This window comes from Eurypyga helias, unplaced genomic scaffold (genome assembly GCF_000690775.1).
Source record: "Eurypyga helias isolate BGI_N326 unplaced genomic scaffold, ASM69077v1 scaffold26995, whole genome shotgun sequence".
Taxonomy (NCBI): Eukaryota; Metazoa; Chordata; class Aves; order Eurypygiformes; family Eurypygidae; genus Eurypyga; species Eurypyga helias.
In genome coordinates, this window is record NW_010250089.1 from 53,471 (window position 1) to 71,169 (window position 17,699).

Here is a 17,699-nt window from a genome sequence, read left to right on the forward strand (position 1 = left end):
TACAGCACTCCAGATACTGTAGTTGTTTATTTAACTCACTGTATTGTTGTGACCATCTTTCACGCCAGCCTGAAATCTGCTAAGAAGTCAGGAACAAGGGAATTATAAGGTTTCCTTGCCAGGTGTCAGATGACAATTATGGCACATCCTTTTTAAACTAGGCTAGAAGGACGTTATTCAATTTTTAACAGGTTTACACAGGAAGAATGTAAGGACTTTGTATATGTACGTACGTGTACATGTGCAGGCTGGGTTTATTACTTTTTAAACCATTTTATAGCGTGTTGCTCGAAACACCTGTGGTGTTAGTGCATTTCGTTTTCCAGACAAGATTTTCAGGTCTCTGTTGTATCTTCTTACCAAGAGAACAGACAGTTCTTATCACTCAACAAATCTGATGACAGGAACCTCACAAAAAAAAATAAAAGGTGCAAAACAACCTTCCACTTGCATTATGGTTATAATTTTTGCTTTGCTGGCCCCTGTGTAATAAGGCAGCCCAAAGGAAGTGATGAACACTAGGTCCAAATTTTCCAGCAAGGTCTGTGGTGCCCAGGTGGTTTACTGATGAATGTATACAACAGCTCACATGAAACTGTGCCCTTGAGTATTTCTCTTGCCTCAATACCTCAGCAGCATTACCTCACCCTTTCAGCCCAGCGAGTACAGACTAGAGGGGTATAAAATTGAGTAAAAAGGTATAAAACAACCTTCTGTGGATATTAGTTCTTGGTATATGTCCCTCGTGCTGTGTAACAGGTACGTTTTGGCTGAATGATCCCTATTTTTCCTGCTATAACTAGAAATTCAGACCCATTCTATATACAGGACCTGCGACTTCAGTCTGCCTGCACTGATTTCAGTGGGAAAAGGACAATTTGCAGTTATGGGATGAGTTTGTATGCATTCTTACTTGGTATCACATAGGAAGTCTGCATCCCTACCAGCTTCACCCATGTTTCTAAAATCTGGCATATCTGTGTCCATCCCTTTCCTCTTTATTAAGTTGTTGTTCATACTGCTTCTAAAAAGAACTGAAAAAGGGATTAAGGGAAAAAAAAAAGAAAAGAAAACCCACAAAGATCTCTTGTCAAGATAGGGTAACCTAATGTTAATCTGCCTAACTGGTTCTAATGGTGAGGGTAGGCTGGCACAAATGCAGGAGAAACTGAGGAAGTGAACAAGGAGAGGATGATAAAAGAGACGTAAACAAGTAAGAACAAAAGAGCAAGTAGCCAAAAAATAAGAAAATATAAATCCAATCAGTTGCTGGGTGTACATATGCAAGTGCACATTAGAAGCACACTTTCTCTGGAAGACCAAATGAACATCCTAACAATCCTTCTACAGTTTTGATCTAGTGCACAAAAAACGATGCACTGACGATCACTCCAAATGACAGACAATCTACTTGCTTATAACCCTACATCAAATGAATTGGCTTACACCATGTATGCTCACAGCGTGTTCATTGTCGTACATTATTAACCGCTGTCCGACTCATTTGAAAGAAAAAGGACTTCTTTTTTCCTCTGTATTTCATTATTGCTGACTTCTATGCAGTCGTATTTTCCAGTCTCATCCTGGATCATGCAGCAAGCAAAATGTGCCAGGCTATAGAATATGTATCCTGAAAATTCTGCTCAGTGATTCTCTTGAGACGAAAAGAAAGATAACAGCAAACCCTGACTCACTCAGCTCCACAGTGTAATTTTACCAGGCAGAACAGCAGAATATGTCAAATGTCTTTATCAACAAGGTATAAATGTACATGGATTTACTAATCATTCCCAGGGATAGGAAAGGAAAAGAAGCCACCTTCCTGGTGACTTCTAAATTCACAAATACGAACATGGCAATGGCTGACCTCAGTGACAAATGATTTTTTTACACCATTAGGTATTTTTTAAAGTTTCCTGGGAAGAAAAGTCAAGATGAAACAGTATTTTTGTAAAGCTTTTTCCCTGAATCACAACATGAGGGGCAAAATTCATCCTGTATCAAATTGTTCAATTTTAGCAGAACAGTTTTTTTAAGTTTTTACATTAATTTGGAGAAAACATTAGGTGGATTGGAACATTACTTTTCAACGGTTCAGTTTAAAATCACTGCAATTAAGCCATTTCAGGTTGGAGATGACGGAGTTGTCTTTAAGAAAGAAAAACAGTAGTTCGACAAATCGCGAATTTGAGACTATTGAGTATTCACATACTTCAGGAGAGCAAAATCTGCCTTCTTCCATCTGCAACAACTTGAGGCTATGACACTTTTGCCTTCTTCTAATGAAAAGCATTATCAGAAGGTGCCACATATCTTTCATCCTTGCACAATTAGAAAGTGGGGGAGAATTTCCCAGGAGCGTGCCTTAAGTTATCCCCTTCCATCTATATTTAGAAACTTGAATTTCACAAGCCACTCAAGCTGTCAAGCCCCTGAAAGCAGAAATCCCTCCCTACCTGCTCACTGTCACCTTCTCCTTGCCCTCTGCTGTGTGATCGAACAAGAATTATCAGTCCTGTGCTGAGCAGGGCTGGGAGAGAGCAAAAATGTGTCCCTTTAGCTTGGATCAGTGCCCTGATCCTTCGTTGAGAAGTGATGGCAGGAGCAAGCAGCTGTGGGTGATGCTGAGCTGTCATGCTCAAAGAAACACAGTCCAACAAGCTATGAGCAGCTACAGTTCCTTTGGATGACAAGGAGAGTTCTGGGTAACTATCCCTGTTCAAAAGTGTTCACCATAATTCATATTACAGCTTTTTTCAGGTCAAAAATTAGACCATAAAGATTGTGTATACATAAAGAGAGAGAGAGAGAGAGAGGGAATATTCCTGCATCTGCATAAATCATGTAAATAAAAGGAGGTTGGAGTTAAAGTAATGGAGAATCTAACCCTGATTAAAGTGCACCCCAAATCACATTCAACACATCTTAAGGAGCGAGTGCCATTAGGTCTCAACAAGAGAAACAAAAGTGTCGAATGCTTACTGACTAGCAAAATAAGTTTGTTTTCTGGCAGCCTCTGTATTTTATTACCTGAAGCCTCTGGAGTCCCCAGTATCATGCATTAACAGTAGAAAGCACAGATGGATATTCAATGCTTTTGGCTTCCTGAAGCGTTATTGTCGGGAATGGCAAAGTAACGGTTCAAGAGAAATTCCTAACACAGCTGGTTCACTGCCAGCTTCCAATTTCATTGTCTGGAGTATGGAAGCATCAGTAGACACCTATTCCTCCAATTATTACCACATGCTTATGATTATATCCTGTACTGTGATTTCTAAAATGAAAGTGTATATCTGAGAGATGTTACGGGAATTGGGGCAAAGGGATAATGGGGTATATATTTTGTTAATCTGTGCATGCTTTTGCAGAAGTGGATAATAAAGGAGTTGTTACTATTTTTCTTTTAAATAGTCATGTGTCATAGGCTGTTTTACAAACAGTTCTCATGCTCTCCATATGCTAGGAAAGCAGTTATGAATAACAAGAGTAAAAGTAGTTTCTGGTGACATTTGAAATGCTAATTAATACCTAGGAAACTATGGCTCATTAAAATAAACTTTACGTGTTTTATTTTGTGTGTATGTGGATGTCTGTATGTCTTCCACAGGCTGGAACAAGAAATACAGAATTTAGAAAGTGAGGAATCCCAAATATCTGCCAAAGAACAAATCATTTTGGAGAAACTAAAGGAGACTGAGAAATCCTTCGACAACTTGCAAAAGGTATTTTTTAAAAAAAGACACTTGGGCACAGATTGAGGCCAAGGTGGACTCCTAGGACTGTTTGAAAGCAGCTGTTATAATTCATGCACTTACGGGAAGGTTGAGCGCAGTTGCAGAGCACTTAGCTCAAACCAGGATGAACAAGACTAGAAAAGATATAGAGGTGTCAGATCTATGGTTGGGTTATTTGGATTTCCCCTTCCCAATCCAGCTGTGTTTTTGCAGAGGGATTTCAGAGATTTATCTCCCTAGCTTATCTGCAAGGAAACCATGTGAGCTTTCGGTCCCACTGAAAGATGTGAGCAGCATCCTGGAAGCCATCTCAAGCTTCCCTGCTCCCAGTGGCACCCAGGAATAGTGATATTCACCACAAATGCCACTTCTGAACATTACAGCCTGCAACAAACAGCAGTGGTGTTTTTTGAGTTTCACCATGTCCCTCTCCCTCAGCCTCTAATTGTACCCAAACCTGAGGAGCCACATCCCCAGCTACCCATTTAAAAATTACAAAGTACCATAAAAGCAAGCTTAGCATAAAAATCAAGACTTCATGCAAATTACACCCAAAATATAAAAGTTTTAACCAAACATCTTACTTTTTCTTTTCACAGAGCTTCTCACACCAGGATGGTGGTAAGTGCCTTTTAATTACTGTATAGCTTTGGGTTAAACAGCAGTTGTTACTATAGCTTTGTTGCAAAGGTTTACAGAGCGGGGGTTCTTCTCTTCATTGTGTTTCTGATTTATTGCTAGAGCCATTACCTGTTTCTTTGGTAGTGCTATACTGCAAGCACAAACATCACCATTGTGGTGAAACAGTTTTCCTTTGGCAGAGCTCCACCTCTTATGTGCACAGGAGGGGAAGGAACGGCATGGATGACTTAAAACAGACATCATACAACTTTTTTGTTATTGATCCTTTTCACCACGATAGCCCTGCACTGTGGACTCCTGTTCACTTCTCTGTGATCAATCCTCCCCATTGTATGTGCTCATGCTCTGTTCATAAACAGTTAAATACAGTGAGGACTACTGCTAACATAGAGGAACAACTGTTAAAATTAGATTACTTCACTGATGAATGATACTTGCTGCGTGATGATTCTTACAGAGGAAAATCTCACATGGGTGGATGAAGATGTAATAGTTTATGAACTCAGTGTCACACTATGTGTGATCAGTCTAAATACTGAACTATAAATTGAGGTGTCTGAGTGAGCAAATAATGTGGTTGGTTCCCAAGAAGCTACAGAGATCCCCGTAGTGCCTCTCAAGGACCCTTAGGACCCAGGGAGGATATCATGCTGATTCATCTGCAGATAGATCTGTGCTCCAGACACTCACTCTCAGTACATGTCTTTGAACTGACAAGATGTATAATACTGATGTCATGACTATCTCCTCCAGCTGCTGGCAAATCCATACCCAACTGTACTGTGAGTATAGATGAGAAGTATGTAGGATGATCCTAACCTTAAGGCACTGGGACACAATGGATGATTAATATGTACTGTATGAGCTGACACGCAGCTGTTTTGGGGGGACGCTTTTTGAGGGGATTAATATGAGTTGGTAAAAGGGTTTTCCTTTTAGGTCAAAGATCTGGTTCAGAAATTTTCACTTGTTAGCAATGTAATTCAAGTTTTATGGCAAAACCAGCTGTCAAAAAAAAAAAAAACTCAAAAGAAGTCCCAGATAGGATGCTCCGTGATAAGAACACATTATCCTTTCCTCCTGGATCATTTGAAAACAGCTAACACAAAGTAAATAAAGATACAGAATGGCAAATATTTTGTACCTATGCAAGGTTTCACCATGGTTGGTAAGTTTCTGAAAGAGGAATTAGCATCCTAAGTGTGCAGGAGCTTTTATGACTCCTGTGAGATGCAATCTGACTCTTCACGAGCGTTTTGATAAAATGGGAACCCAAGGAAGCCTCAACTAGCAAATATGAAGCAGTAGTTTCCCCAAAGGTATTTTCTTGTAGCTTTCCAGATTTTGCCTGCTTTCAGTGGATCCTCCCAGACTGAGCCAAAAGCAAGGACAGCTCATGATTTCTTAAGCGTAACAGAAAACTGCAAAGTTGTGCCAAAGAGAAGAGAGTGCCTCTGGAATAAATGCGCAAGCAGAGGGAGCAGGGGATATAGCTAAGTTAACCGGTGCCTCTTCTCTTCTAGAACGCTTGCTTTACATATATCGTCTCCTCTTCCTCTTGGCAGCTGGTCCTTGTGGGCTGAGGTGTACCCAGGTCATCCTCTAAGCAGCACTGTGTTCTGCTCCCCCAGGGATGGCCCAGGCTGCAAGCTGTGCTGTTAGCCCTCGTGCTGTGGGTATGAGGTGGCGTACGTCTCCACGGGGTGAATGCCAAGCAGGTCCTGTTTCCTGCTCCCTGACAACAGTCTGTGAGGGTAGCTGCTCAGAGCAGGAAGAAAACACGTACATGTCTAGCTGCGAGTGCTTTGGTACTGTAGATTTTTTCTTCCCTCAGAAATGTGTAGGACCTGCTTTGTAGCAGCAGACCAGCCATCTGCCTGGCAACTGTCTGTAACACATGCTGCAGAGGAAGATGGTAGGAGCCATTGGATAATACAGGAAGGCTGTGTAAAACACAAACCCAACCCAACCCCAAACTGTTGGGGCAGTTTCTTCCATTGCTACCACATCCTGAAAGACTTGAAGTCCATAAATCTCACATTAGTTTGCTCTGTGTCCATCTCTCTCTTTATTCTAAGCTCAGTGATGGTACAGAAAGGGATTTATCTCACCACTGTGTCCCTGTGCATATGTTTGTGCTGCATATATGGTGGTGACAGAGCTTTTGAGCATACATAAAGCACAACTACAAGGAGTTCGGAGCCCAGAGCAGTCCAGGCAAAGGCTGCAAATGAAGGGAAGAAGTGGTGATGAGCTGCAGTGGTCAATCAAGTGACTCTCTGTGTCCTTCCCACCCTTCCCAGAAAACAGATGTGTGTGGCAATGAACATTTCTGAGCTTGAAATCATCCAGGCACAGTAAACACAAATTCCACATTTTCCAGGGTACGAACACACTTTGCCTTCATAGATTACCACGAGAGACAGCAGAGGCTGGGGGCTGTGGCCCTGTCACCTGCAGTCTTGCTTCTGCCAGGTCCTTGGTGGCTTGTCACTGACAAGCTCTCCACTAAACAAGGCCTAAGGTGATGCTAGGAATGGCATCATTTGCCATTCCTCAGGTCTGCAATCAAAACCAGGCATGCTGTGGGGCTACGTTGCATGCACATCATGAACAAATGGAAAGGAGAGATCATTTACTCCATCTATGTATATGTTTATGGCTCAATGTATATATAAAATAAAAGCCACATTAAGATCTGATGTAACTCCCTTGACTGCTGAATTTACCTCGGGTAAATTCATCCTCTGCAATCTTTGGCCACCTGTAATCAAACTATGTGCTGCTACTTCAGTTAACAGGGGGAAGCCACAATTACAGTAATTCTGCAGTGTGCACTAACCTCTGTTTGAATTTGGTATGTATTAACATATATTTGGAAAAGTTGTGGCTCTGGAAACCTGGCCTGGATTGTTTAGTTCCCAGCACATTGCTTAGAGATTCTTCTGTTTTCCTCTTCTCTGATCTGGATCAGCTGTGCAGCCCAACAGCAAAACAGACAAGCATGTCCTCAGAGGAATCAGGCACAGGTCTTTGTAGAGTGCTTTCTTTCCATGTGTCCTGGAAAAACTCATCAGCTATCATTTCTCAGTTGTAGTGTTTAAAGTCATTTTTTAATTTGACCTACACACAATTTGGCTGCCACGGTTACAACACCACTGGCCACCTGAGTGAAAACCATTGATCAGCACCGTTTGAGTGCAGCCTGTTAGCCAATTTGCTACCCATCTCACAGACCACTTGTCCGACAACTCTTGCCAGTTTGTCCAGTGAAGGCTGTGGGAAACAATGTCAAATGCTTTGCTGAACTCCAAGGGAACAACATCCACTGCTCTCCATGTCAACAGAGGATGCTGTTTTATTGTAGAAGGTGATCAGGTTAGTCTGTCATGATTTGCTCTTGGTAAATCTGTGCTGGCTTTTCCCAATCACCTGCTTCATTTGGTCTGTAGTAGTTTCTAGAAGGACTGATTTTGTCACTTTCCCAGGGAATGAAGTCAGACCAATGGGCATCCAGTTTCCTGGGTCCTCTTCTGGTCCCTTCCTGTAGACAGGTATGACATTTTTGCTCTTCCAGTCATCAGGGACATTGCTGATCTCCATGACTTTCAAATGTTAAAGTCACTTTGCAACAACGTCAGCCACTTCTCTTAACACCCTGGGCTGGATTGCGACCAGACCCATGGGTTTATAAGGGTTGAGCCCTTGCAAGAGGCCTCAGACCAGCCCTTCCTCTGCTACATGCAGGAGATGAGATGTAGTAGCTACTTGATCTTGTGATGGCAGATCCAGCTACACCAGTAGGACAAAGGTGGTGTTGAGAACACCTGCCTTGTCAGCATTGCTGGTTTCCCTGCCCTGTTTATTAATGGTCCTGTGTCTTCCCGCTGCTTCTGCTGACTGCTCACAAATCTGAAGAATCCTTTCTTGTCGTACTTGACATCTCTGGCCAGTGTCAGTTCTAGCTGAGACTTAGCCTTCCTGACTGCATCTCTGCATGCCCTAGCAAGGTTCTTGTATTCCTCAATGGCTATTTGGCTGCCTTTCCATAGTCAGTGTGGTTATTTGCTTGTTGGTGAGGTTTTATTTTCTCCTTTTCTTTTCTTTTAGTTACACCTAAAAGCTCGTTGTTAAGCCAGGTGGTCTTTTGTTCAGCTTTCTTCCTTTCCCTCTGTAGAGTTTGGACCATTCTTGTGCTTTCAGCAGGCTCTCTTGTATAACTCCCAGCACTCACAAACTCCTTTGCTCTCCATGGATGCTTCCCATGGGATCCCTCACAGCCGGGCTCTGTGCATATTCAAGTTGAGTCTTGTAAAATGTGGGATCTTTGTCCTACTACTGCTCTTCAGTGTGCTCAGCAGAATCCTAAACTCTACAGTGCTGTGGTCATTGTATTCAAGGTAATTATGTTGTCAAATTAGTCTTTTCACCTCGTGAGCCGTAAATCTAGCAATGTGCTGCTCCTAGTTGGTATGTCCAGCATCTGTAGCTGGAAGCAGTCCTCAGTGTGTTCCAGGATATGGATATACAGGTGTCAGCTGTGGACCCTACCCCCCAAGTTTGTTAGTTTAAAGCATAATTCACCAAGTCAGAGCCAGGCTATTCAGCTTTTAACAAAGCTTCCTGCTTCTAACACTATTTGTGGCCTTACAAACATCGTGCAAGGATCATAATCCCTGTTCTCTCTGAGGTAGCCCTGTGGAGCCCCAGAGGGCTTTGCAGGTGGAACAGCCCTGTCCTGGGAGGCAGTATTTGCAGACGACCTACCACTAATTTTAGTGATAGTCAGACTTTTTAAAGCTAATCCAGCCCTTGGAAAATGAGTTCGTCTGACACTTGGACACAAGCCTCTGCGTGGGAGCTATTCTGAGCAGTTCTGAAGATTTAGTTTTGTGTAAGCACCCTTGAAGGATTATCTGGCCCCATATGTTTTCCCAAGCACTTGTCTGTCTGATAGTATGGAAGTGCCATAGCCCTAAAACGCAGTTTGTTGTAAGTAGTACAGAAAGCCACAGGATATGTTTTATGGCATCCTTAGATATTAATAACTCACTAAAGGTTGAAATGAAGATATTGAATGCGGTCAGTTCAGATGCTTTAATTTATGTTTTCTTAATTCTCATATGAATTAAATTCTGATTTGCGTCTCATCCACTCCTTGTGTAAAATTGATCTCCTACATCCTTTTTAAAGGTGCTAAATGAAAGAGACCTTGTTGCTGTAAGATAAACAGAAATGAGCATGTTCATGATGTCTGGGGGAAGGGGAGGTGTGAAACAGGAACTGGCGTAATCCACCAAGCCCCAGCTTCTGGGCAAATACCCCATTTCTGACACGTAGCACCATGATTTGCTTCAGAAGACAGTACACAAGAAGCTTACCCCCACTGCACCATTCCATTCCTAGGCCAATAATGAGAGATTATCAGGAGATCTGAAGCTAATTTTTAATATTTTGTTCTAAATAACATCCAGAAAAGTTGCTAAACTGAGTCAATATCAACAACACTTATCACTTACCTAGGCATCAGCTCCTGTGACAGGAGGCAGAAAAAAACCAACTTATTAAAGTCCACAGACATGCACAACATCAGAGTTTCCCCATCGAGGTGTACAACTGATCTTGCTTACTGGTAGATATCAGTGGTGCCAGCTGCCAGGATGGTCAGCTCAGTTCCCTGTACAGGCACTTGGGAAAAACAAATGCTTGTTAAATATTTTGCCTGCTGCAGTGTCCTGGGATGAGAACTGCGCCCTAACTGTGCCTATTTATTCCCATGGACTGCAAAAGAAGGAAGGATGATTAGTTAAGCAGCACAAGACTGCATGGATTACATCCACGTGCAGGCAGATAGGTCTGTCACTCAAGTTGCTGAATGAGTCTGTACTGAAACTGCTGTTCTGTGGGTTGAATAACTACTAAATTTCTGCCATTTCCGAAACACAAAGTGCCTCCTTATTCTGGGCCAGAAACACAGTTCCCACTTCTTTCTTCTAAGAAATTACTTCAGTTTTCAGTAATGGCCTGCTCATTTGCTGGTGATATTTCCCAGAATAACAACTCCAAGCATTGTACCAATTTCTCATCAGAGGCAAGAAACCCTGCAAAAGAAAGCAGATGTTGCTGGCCATTGCTCAGTCAGCTGTCCTAGACAATTATTTTTCCTAAGCACTACTGCTAAAAATAAAAAACTTTGAGGAAACTATGCATTGAAAATATAAAAAACCATTTGCCAAGACTGCTGTTTGTCCACTCAAGTATGAAATAAAATAATATTGCCCTGGTCGAGTTTTTTTTTTCCAAATTCATCTGTTACAAACTGAACCTATATATTAACTTACTGGGTTTCTGTAATGAATTTGCACTGTGCCTCTGCACTGTCCTTGTCTGATGGAGGAAGGTGGAAAGGGAACCTCCTTGCCTGAGTCATGCTCTATGGATGGATGGAGTGTCTTGTTGGGGACCAAGATTACTGTCTCCCTGCACCCAGCAGCACTGGTGGCCACTACAGACTGTTAAAGCAGTAAAAGCATTTCACTAATACCAGGTCCAATTTTCCTGCCAAAGGAGCAGACTTTAGGATTAGAGGTGGCACATCCTGTCTTTGCTGAGGATGTCACGAGGCATAGGTTTTTTTCTGGGATGGGTGATGAAAGGATCTTCCTTCACGAGATGCAGTCAAGCAGCCTACAATAAGACACTTCATTTTTGCACTCCTTTTCGCTCATTCACTTTTATGGTCTGTGCTGGTTTTCCTACCTCATCTGCTTGTAACGAGAAGAGGCATCAAGGAAGGCAGATTCTGACACATGGACCAGGTTGAACCAAGGGCTCGACAACTGAAATTATAACCAGCAAAGTGACCTTGGAGGAGAAAGAATGCTGTGTTTCACAGGAGATAGGATCTTATGTTTGAACAGAAATTTAATCATTTTCATACAAAATTTAAAACATTTCCAGCTGATAGGAAAGAATGTGATGATTTTTTTGTTTGTCTTTCATTTTGATTTGGCACCTGAACTGTAAGTCAGTTTTTGCACCTCTCTCCACTGAGGTCTGCTTTCAGCTTAGCCACTGAATCCTTGCAGAACGATTTATGCTACCTAGTTATATTTAATCAGCTACAAAACATCTCCTGGTAAACATTTGTAAATTTCTTTCATGTCTCTTCTAAAGAACACACTTAGCTTATGCTAAACAACCATAAACTCAAATGTAAAACAAGTCAGTCCTCTAAGTTAGCTTTCTACTAGTTCAGGTTCTGTCAATGAATGATGCCACTGCAGAACTGGCAAGCCCTTGATACCTACTGAAGGTCGCAATGGGCACCCTATCAGTACATGATTTCACTGTTAGCTAAATTTCAGCTTTAAGATCCAAGGGCCATATTCCAGTTCAATAATATCAGAAACAACCAGTGCAAAAGAGCTGGCCTTTCATCCCATTCAGTCAACACTAGCATTTTTAGGCTTGGGTATCTCTATTTGAAATGCCATGTATACTGGGTATCACATTAGGTTTGTTCCTTACCTTCCCCCTCCCTCCCCCCTGTTTTAAAGGTCACAGACTTGATAAATCCAGAACCTCCTGACAAATAATTTTATGTGTTCAACTGACATAAGGTTTGAGTCATCTGGACCCATTCCCTCCTGCCTCAGCTACTCTATTGAACACCAATCACACGACAGTGACTTTGCACTTTGTTTGCTTTGATCCAATTATCTAGCACAAAGCTCCAGTGACTATTGTCGGGGCTGACAACACTCTGCTGTCTAAGCAATGAAGCCACTGGGGCTCGTAGCACGAATCTAACTGTTTCCTGTTCTCTGACACCAGATGCAGTAAATTACATTTACTCCCAGATCCCTGAACTCCCAACCCTCTATTCACGAACAGCAGAGCCAGTTCCTGGGCGGGACGGAGCAAGCAGAGTAGCTGGTAAGTCTCAAGGAACAAAGTATTATAATACCAGTCCAGTAGCCATGAACTTTTTTTGTTATATTACCTTAATGGGTCTGGTGTCCCGATATCATTTAAATGCCAGGAAATGCCACTTGATTTGTATTTTGTAAATAAGTCAAGGCTTTTTGAGCAGCAGTGAGTACTCTCAATGTAATTGAACATACAAGTAGCATAAGAAACGTGTCCAATTTTTTAATGTGAAAACATTCAGTTCTTTCCATCTCTGCTGGTACATATACATGGTGTCTAGGCCAAGGTTTTGACTCCCCCCTTGTACCCATGCAACTCCCATTAAGATGAACTGAGACAGAGAGGCACTCGCAAGACCCCATACACTCTTCGAACTTTTATGTCGCTTTGTACTTATTTGTATACCATCCTTTCTTCTGGGGGAAAAGGTGGGGAGAGTTATGGTATGTTTTGTGCTTGGAGTCATACAATTTTTTAACACTTACTTTTCATACTGAGTATTTATTTTAAATGTAACAATATGACTATTAAAAGCTGTATGGTTTTGTTATTTTCAAGATGCTTCTTTTCCAAACAATGTATTCCCTATGTCAAGACCAAATTGCTGGTAGGTACTTAAGGGGTGTCCCAAGGAGTGGGAATGAAAGGTGGCTTACTTGAAGTATGGGGTAACAAGCATAGCAAAGCAGTGTCTGCAGCTAAGACACAGTACACAGCTATGGCACATGTCATTTTGTTCAGAGGTCCTGTTGCAAGTCATTCCAAAAGCTTCCCTTCCCCCAGCACTTACCCTGATCTGTCCTAAAAGCAAGCTTTTCCCTGTGTGTTTTGTGCCATTTTGTCAACACGGAGAATACAATAATTTCTTTCATTCTTTGAATGACCCAAAAGCCTTGTTCGTGTAGTCCTTGATGAGAGTATCATGTGTGCGCAGTAGGTTAAAGAAAAGGAACCGGCATATGTGGTCAAAGGTAGACTGTAATTAGCTCTCTTAAAACAAACTCAAAGTCTAATAAGGTTTTTTTAAGAGCACCCTCTGAATCCACATAACAGGCAGAGGTCAGATCCTTTCATCTGCATGTTGGGCTCTTGTGAAGCACTGCATCATGTTGCAAACTTGTGAATACAGGCTGTCATCTTCCAGTACTGCTTTCAGTTTCAGCTGTTGTCCTATAGTTTTATATTGTATTAATAGAGCACATTTTGCAGTAAATAATCTCTGGTTAAATAAAGACATTTGAGAAATCAACATAAATGTGATTTTCAGCTACTTTGACAGGCTGAGTTGCTAGGTTTTGCTGCAGAGAATTAACATTATGTGTACAGGCAAGAACCCAGGTTCTGTAATTCAGTTCTCCCATGGCAATGCATTTCACTAGTGAACAGCTTCCTAAGAAACTTGTGTATGTTTATGCATTTACTTGCACGAGTAGTTTAAATATCATTCCTGGGGCAAGCCATAAAACACAGGTTAAGTTAATATTTTAAAATCACTGCTACTGAAATCGGGGTAGAAGAAAAGAAAATAAAATGTTGACAGTGGCAAATGCTTAAGCAAATTAGCCAAACATAAAATACATGCAAGGGCCACACCTGTTGACTTTGTAGATCAGATCAGCTGGTAGAACAGAGTCTTACAAGCAGTGCTAGAACTTTTTGCCCAGAGTCTTCCTAATAAGTAGGACATCAGTTACTTATCAGTACTCCATACCACAGCTAAAATGATGTATCTTGCAACTCTTCTTAAATATGGCCACGTCCACATGATTTAACTATTGGATTGTCCATGTCCACTTTGGAATTCAGGTCCATTATACAAGCCTTCTTTTGAACAATACCTTCTTTCTTGAACGATATCTACCTGAGCAGTCCTGGCAAGGTCAAGTGATGTTTAGAGCCCACTCACCCAAGGCCCCAGGTCCCAGCCAATAAACAAAATTCCTCTTTCTTTCTGCCTCCCTCTCACACAAGAAAATACACCTAGAAAGGAGCAGATTCTAGAGTGTTAGTGGTGGCACCTGCATCTTTTTCTTTTATTACCCCTTATAAGTTGGATTAAAGGCTTCAGGGTAGAGTTACTTGCATGAGACTTGAGGGACATATGCCCACCAGTTCCTGGGTTGGGACAGTCATGAGGCAGTGATCCATGCCAGCTGCTCTCTGAGCTGCACCATAGTGCAGTCTGCCACAGCTCCTCAGAGCAACCTGCTTGAGGGCTTAACTGCAACTGGCCTTGGGGTGACAGTGATTTTCCTTATTTCCAGCCTAAGGTTCCCTTTTCAGTCCATGCCAGCTGCCTCTCAAGTCTCCTGCCACACACATCGGACCACAGCCCAGCTCTCACCCCCTCAGCCTTTTCCTGGCTTCTGGGGCTGCGGTGGGATGGCCAGGCATGAAAACTCCAGCATGGGGAGTGAAATTGGAAAGCTGATGTCCCTACTTTGCTGTGAAAATGGGCACCCTGTGCTCAGGATCATGACAGCTATGGACACAGGTAATCCATAAGCTTCCCAGAGCAGTGGTAAAACACAGTCCTTAGGGATATTCCCCTAGCTTGCAATGGCTGAGGTGAGATTCCTGCTTCTGCAGCCCATGCGGCCTTCAGCAATGCTTTGCTGTTAGCGGGAGCAATGTTCTTTCCCCCACCAGTTCTCTGCCTCCATGCAGGTGTTGGTGCAGCGTTGAGCCTGACCTAACCAGCCCTGTGTCATGGTTTAATCCCAGACAGCAACTAAGTACCTAAGTGCCAGTCGCTCCTTGTGTGGTAAGTGACCCTGCCAGGGCCTGCGGAGGCCTGTGCAGCCTCACGCAGCATGTAGATGATCAGACCTTGGGCTGCCTACCAGACTGCACTCCCGCGTGGCAGAGACCAGCTCACGGGGGCCAGCATGCACCCACCTAGCAATACATGAATTTTCTGTCTAGAGCGACAGGAGGGTCATGATGCACGCCATGATAAACTTCCTATTGCTGCTGACATACTCAGCTTTAAGGATACAGGAAAAAAAATTCTACCGCGTATGAATTATGAGACAGGGAATATGTTAAAGCAAGAGTTACTTTTTATATTCATAATTTTTTAAATACAAGCATACCAAACTACATTGGTTCGCTGGTGCAAGGATATTATGTACTCACTTGAAAATACATAAAGAAAGAAAGCCAATACGTCAGTTTGTGGTGTCCCCAAATAAGACAAATCTTGATTATACCACTGAGTTTCACTGGTGGAAATGGTCACTGTAAGTTTCATGAACACTTGTCACTGCCTGTGATGATTTGTAATTAAGTGTCTGTGGATGTCTGTCCAGGAACCAAAATGTCTTCATCTGCATACAAGGAGTGTTTAAACAGACAACCATTTCTGGAAAATCTGGGAGACCTTTGCACACTTTTTCTTTGTAAAGTTGTCTAGTGAGATGCCATCATATCTCAAAATGGGTGTTAGAGCGGTGTAGACTGCCTGGCTATTCTTACTGTGTGATCTCTACACTTTCCATCTTGTTACTGCATCCTTCTTAACTGCTAGAAAAGCTTCTTCGCTGTTCTCAAGCAGCATCCCTCACATGCATTTATTTACCTGTTTCATGATGCTTTGAAAATCAGTTCATTATTAATTTTTTCTTCAATTTTGGCAATGGTGCTGAGGGCATAGTTCAAATAAATGAAGCAGCATTTCTTGGCCATTTTGCACGTTCTCTCAACCTGCAAGTAGAGTTCATTGTCAATGGCCTTGGTGTGAAAGCTGAGACACCTGCCCTGCCACACATCTGCAGGACAAATTATCCCATTCCTGTGTGATTTTGTTTTCCCACCTGTAGAACAGGGGTAAACAATTTTTCTTCACCTCTAAAATGTTTTCAGTGCTATGGATGGAAGAGTTAAGCAAGAACAAGCATTGATAATAACAGTCTGGGTGTTACTTGCAGCAAACAAATCTCGTTACCAGCTCATTGGCAGTTTGCTGGCAGAGAAAGAAAAGAGAATAGAAAGGTTCTTGGAGATGAGTTTCTCTCTTAATTTTGAGGGAAGTTTAGAATGGAAAGTTTGAGGGCAACCTGCATGCTGTCACCTCCCTTTGTCTAAATTACACCTAACCCGAGTGCTCTTGTGCTCCTCGTTGATCAGAGACAGCTCCACAAGGCGTGAGCTGGAAGACTAGGCCGTGTTTGCCACAGGTATGCCTGGCCTCCAGCTGCACAGAAATGCTGTAGTGTAATAATTATCTCTGTCCACAGCGTTGCATCCCACCGCTAACGTACAACGCTTGGCCCTTTAGAAGCAGGAGGTAGAAAAAGGGGCACCGTAGTTTTCTTTGTCTGTTTGGCAATTAACCATTCACTGGCTTTTTTTGTTGTAACATGCACTTCCTCTCTTGTTTTCATTCAAGCTTTGTGCACCATGGAAATTAATGTGGAGAAAGACAAACAGACAGGAGAGACCAAGATTGTCTCTGCTTCACCTATTGGCCCAGATGAGGCCCATCAAAGAGGATTCAAAGTCTATGATGATGGTACCAAGGTAGTCTATGAGGTTCACTCTGGTGGCACAGTGGTAGAAAATGGAGTGCATAAATTAAGCTCAAAGGACGTAGATGAACTTATGCAAAAAGCTGGACAATCAAGTGTAAAAGGAGGGTTTGAAACAATGACTGTGTCAGACAGAAATGCGGTAGCCGATGGAAACCTTAGCCATGTGAAGGAGCAAATGCTCTTCAAGGAGGCAAAGCTGGAAATGGTACACAAACCCAGCCAAGGGCATGCTGTGAACCCCCAGCCCCAAGACAAACCCTGTGGTGGCGAAGGAGAAGCCCGCCAGCGCAGATCAGCCAGTGACAATGATATTTATGGGCTACCAGAACATTGATGACGAAGAGGAGACGAAGAAAGTGCTGGGCTATGACGAGACCATCAAGGCAGAGCTGGTCCTGATTGACGAAGACGACGAGAAGTCATTGAGGGAGAAGACAGTGACAGATGTCTCCACCATGGACGGGAACGCTGCTGAGCTGGTCTCTGGCAGGCCCCTGTCAGACACAACAGAGCCCTCTTCTCCCGAGGGGAAGGAAGAGAGCTTGCCCTTGGAAGCCGCCCCAGGTACACAAAAGAAAAAGCGCTGTCAATGCTGTATTGTCATGTGAACACCTCCTCCTTCCCTGCTCCGGGCAGCTCCTGCTCCATCACTTACCTAGACCTCACTGTACTTCTAACTGCAATACTGTGAACTGGAAGTGAATGCCTCCATTGCCTTGCAGTTGGGTTGCTTTGCTTTCTAGTTCTTCAGGAAGAGGAACGCATGGTTATTTTTCCATCAGACGTACTATTTGGGGTTTGGGGGAGGGGTTGGGAGGGGTTTGCTTCTTTTTCTTTTTGTTGTTGTTGGGGTTTTTTT

At 42.7% G+C, this 17,699-nt stretch overlaps 1 protein-coding gene across 1 annotated transcript in view; it reads left to right on the top strand.

The window, feature by feature from the left end:
• Nucleotides 1-17,448, top strand: part of LOC104509597 (paralemmin-2-like) — a gene marked incomplete at its 5' end in the record, with an annotated part of 61,729 nt that extends 44,281 nt beyond the window's left edge. The window contains 5 exon segments of the mRNA XM_010151582.1: nt 3,608-3,722; nt 4,334-4,355; nt 12,213-12,314; nt 16,699-17,114; nt 17,116-17,448. Of these exon segments, the coding sequence (XP_010149884.1) occupies nt 3,608-3,722; nt 4,334-4,355; nt 12,213-12,314; nt 16,699-17,114; nt 17,116-17,448 (988 nt within the window).
• Nucleotides 17,449-17,699: the final 251 nt, after the last annotated feature.